The sequence below is a fragment of the Fukomys damarensis genome, unplaced genomic scaffold (assembly GCF_012274545.1).
Source record: "Fukomys damarensis isolate Sample0158 unplaced genomic scaffold, DMR_v1.0_HiC HiC_scaffold_20, whole genome shotgun sequence".
Classification (NCBI taxonomy): Eukaryota; Metazoa; Chordata; class Mammalia; order Rodentia; family Bathyergidae; genus Fukomys; species Fukomys damarensis.
Window position 1 is genome coordinate 6,789,897 of NW_022900932.1, and position 2,669 is coordinate 6,792,565.

The 2,669-nt window shown below is 57.8% G+C and overlaps 1 protein-coding gene across 1 annotated transcript in view; it reads left to right on the forward strand.

Annotated features, from left to right (window-relative positions):
- Positions 1-2,581, forward strand: part of Daam2 (dishevelled associated activator of morphogenesis 2) — a 109,419-nt gene extending 106,838 nt beyond the window's left edge. Inside the window, 1 exon segment of the mRNA XM_033766430.1 lies at positions 8-2,581. Coding sequence (XP_033622321.1) covers positions 8-196 — 189 coding nt within the window. The 3' untranslated portion in view covers positions 197-2,581.
- The last annotated feature ends 88 nt before the right edge of the window (positions 2,582-2,669 follow it).

Consider the following 2,669-nt stretch of genomic DNA (forward strand, 5'->3'; position numbering starts at 1 on the left):
GAGGCAGCGCAAGGTCCTGGCGGGCGGCTCGCTGGAGCTGGAGGAGGGCGGCGAGTTCGATGACCTGGTGTCGGCCCTGCGCTCCGGGGAGGTGTTCGACAAAGACTTGTCCAAGCTCAAGCGCAGCCGCAAGCGCTCAGGGAGCCAGGCCCCGGAGGTCACCCGCGAGCGGGCTCTGAACCGGCTAAATTATTGACTGGGAACTGGCGGGGCCTGCGGCGCTGCGCGGATCAAGCCGGCGGTGAGATTTCAATTCGGTGCTGGATGTGGAGCCCGGGGCTGGGTCCTGGGGTGAGAGGACTCTGCACCCGACCAGGCGTTTCCCCAACTGACGTTCAGGGCTCCTCTCCTCTCCCCTCACAAGATTCTTTCTGGGTCCTGGCCCCGGGGGTCATTCTTGGAGCTAGCTCGGACCGCCCTGGCCAGGAACCCCAGGCTGTGGGCTCCTGTCCCCCACCCCGGCACCCACGTGTCAGGACAGAATTCAGATCCAGACCGGAGCGAGGGGTGTGGCAGAGGGGTTAGATCTCCCTGGGGCCAACGTTGCCACGGGATGGGAACTAGTAAGAGGCATCCTGTGGCATAGCGGCTAGCTCAGCTCTGGCCCGTTCCAGGAAAACCACCGCGCTGGGAGACGAGACAGGGCCCATAGCCACGAGGACAGAGTAGCAGCTTCTTAAAGTGCAGGCCCTTTGGTCTCTCCCCAACCACCACTAATGTACACCCCAGAAGCTTACCCTTAGTTCCAGGATGAGGGCTCGCTCTTGGCTGGATCTGCTAAGGGGGCGTGAGAGAGAGAGCGAGAGAGAGAGCGAGAGCGAGAGAGACCTCTCCCCATCAGCGCATCTCATGCGATCACGCCTCACAGCGCCTGACCATTGTCCAAGAGACAGTGACCTCACTTGTGGCTGGCAGCGCCTCACCAGAGGGTAACACTTGAATGCCTAGCCCCTGCAGGAGCTGCCTCTTTTATCATCACTTTGACCACACCCTCTCTCTAACACCATGGGGCAGAAGCCACCTGAGCCATTCGTCCATCCTGCAGGGGGCCACTGGGAACTGCATGTGCCTGGCCCTGGGGACTTCAGTCCTCAGGGCCAGAGCTGCCCATGCCTTTATGTGTCACCATTTCTAAGGGTGGCCTCTTGGGGACGTCAGAGTGGAGGCCAGGGGATGCTGGGGCCGTGTGGATGGAGGAAGGCAGCTTTGTTGGGGGTACCTGCTCTCTGGTGCTGCTTGGTTCTTCCCGACTTCCAGGGGTGCTTCGGGCCCTCCCTCAGCTCCTTTATTTTTGTCCATCTTGAGCTGTCCTCCCACGGTGGGCGAGATTGCTGGATTTAGGCAAATTTTCTAAATGGAGGGAGTGAGGTCAGTTCCATCAAGGCTCTTATTTTCCACACTGCCCCCACCCCTTCTTGAGGCCAGCCGGGCCCGGCCCTTCTGTCCTGCTCCTTTGCTTCGGGCTCTCTGCCAGGGTACAGACTGCTGGGTTGGGCTCCTGCTGCTGGTCTTTACCGCGTCAGATGCCTGGGGTGGTGGGCACAGAGCCACAGCGGAAGTGAGGTTGGTGAGCACGGCATGTGTGTTGGTTTGAGGGGGTGGGCAGGTGTGTTCCGGTGGGAGGGATCTGAGCAAGTACAAGCCAGGCCAGCCTGGGGCCCAGGAGAGGGTAAGGTGGAAGCTTGTAGGGAGAGCAGCTGCAGAGTCCGGTTGGGCCCATCTGAACCCCATGGCCTCCCCCTGTGAGGAGCAGGCTATGGGACAGTGACCCCTTAGGGTCCTCTCCCAAACTGGCCTGCCTGATTTAGCCTAACACGTGAGGGCCAGGGGAGGGTCCACTTCTATGCGACAGGCATGTCCAAATCCCGGACTTCCCACCTCCCATGGAAAACCAGCTACGCACCGCGAAGGACCAGGAATAGATGCAGTCTATCTTCAGAAAGGCAGAGTTCGGTTTATCTGTTTACAGAGGGCACATATGTTGTTCTGGAGCCCAGCCTTCTCACCCCAGAAGCTTTTCTCTTTCCTATTTATTATTTTCTAGATCTGGCCCATGGTTCTTGGTACTAGTTGATGCCAGTGTAGCCGGACTGGCAGTGCCATGGACCATCACGCCCAGCTAAGCACAACGGGGCCGGTGCCCATGAAGATGGCGGAGGTGGTCCTTGATGTTAAATGATTAAGGCTATTACACGTCCCTTGGTCTTCCTTTCCCCATGTCCCACGGCTCTGGCTCCCTTTGGGTAGAATTCTCCAGCTGTCAACCTCATGCAACCCTTCTTAGCAGCAGGAAGCACTTATAACCTATCTAGAGATGGGAATACGTTTGGGAGAAATTTCTCTGGACAGGTGGGGAAAGCTCTGGTTCAGGCTCGCCTGGCCCCTGGCCCCGGCCCATCGCTACCAATGGGGAGCTGTGACGATCTCCCCTGTCCTCTCCCGGGGACCTCCAACCTTCAGGCCAAGGCTGCTCTCACCAGTTGTCTCAGATGACAAATGAGGCTCATGTACAAAATCTGCAGTGTTTTTACCGACACCTTTTTATAAGAATATATTGTAATACTAAAAAATATTAAATCCATACCATCCTTATCCAGATTGCCTAGACTTGTGCTTCTTCCCATAAGGGGACTTGGGGTGGGGTCAGGAAATAGGCACAGCCAGTGTGT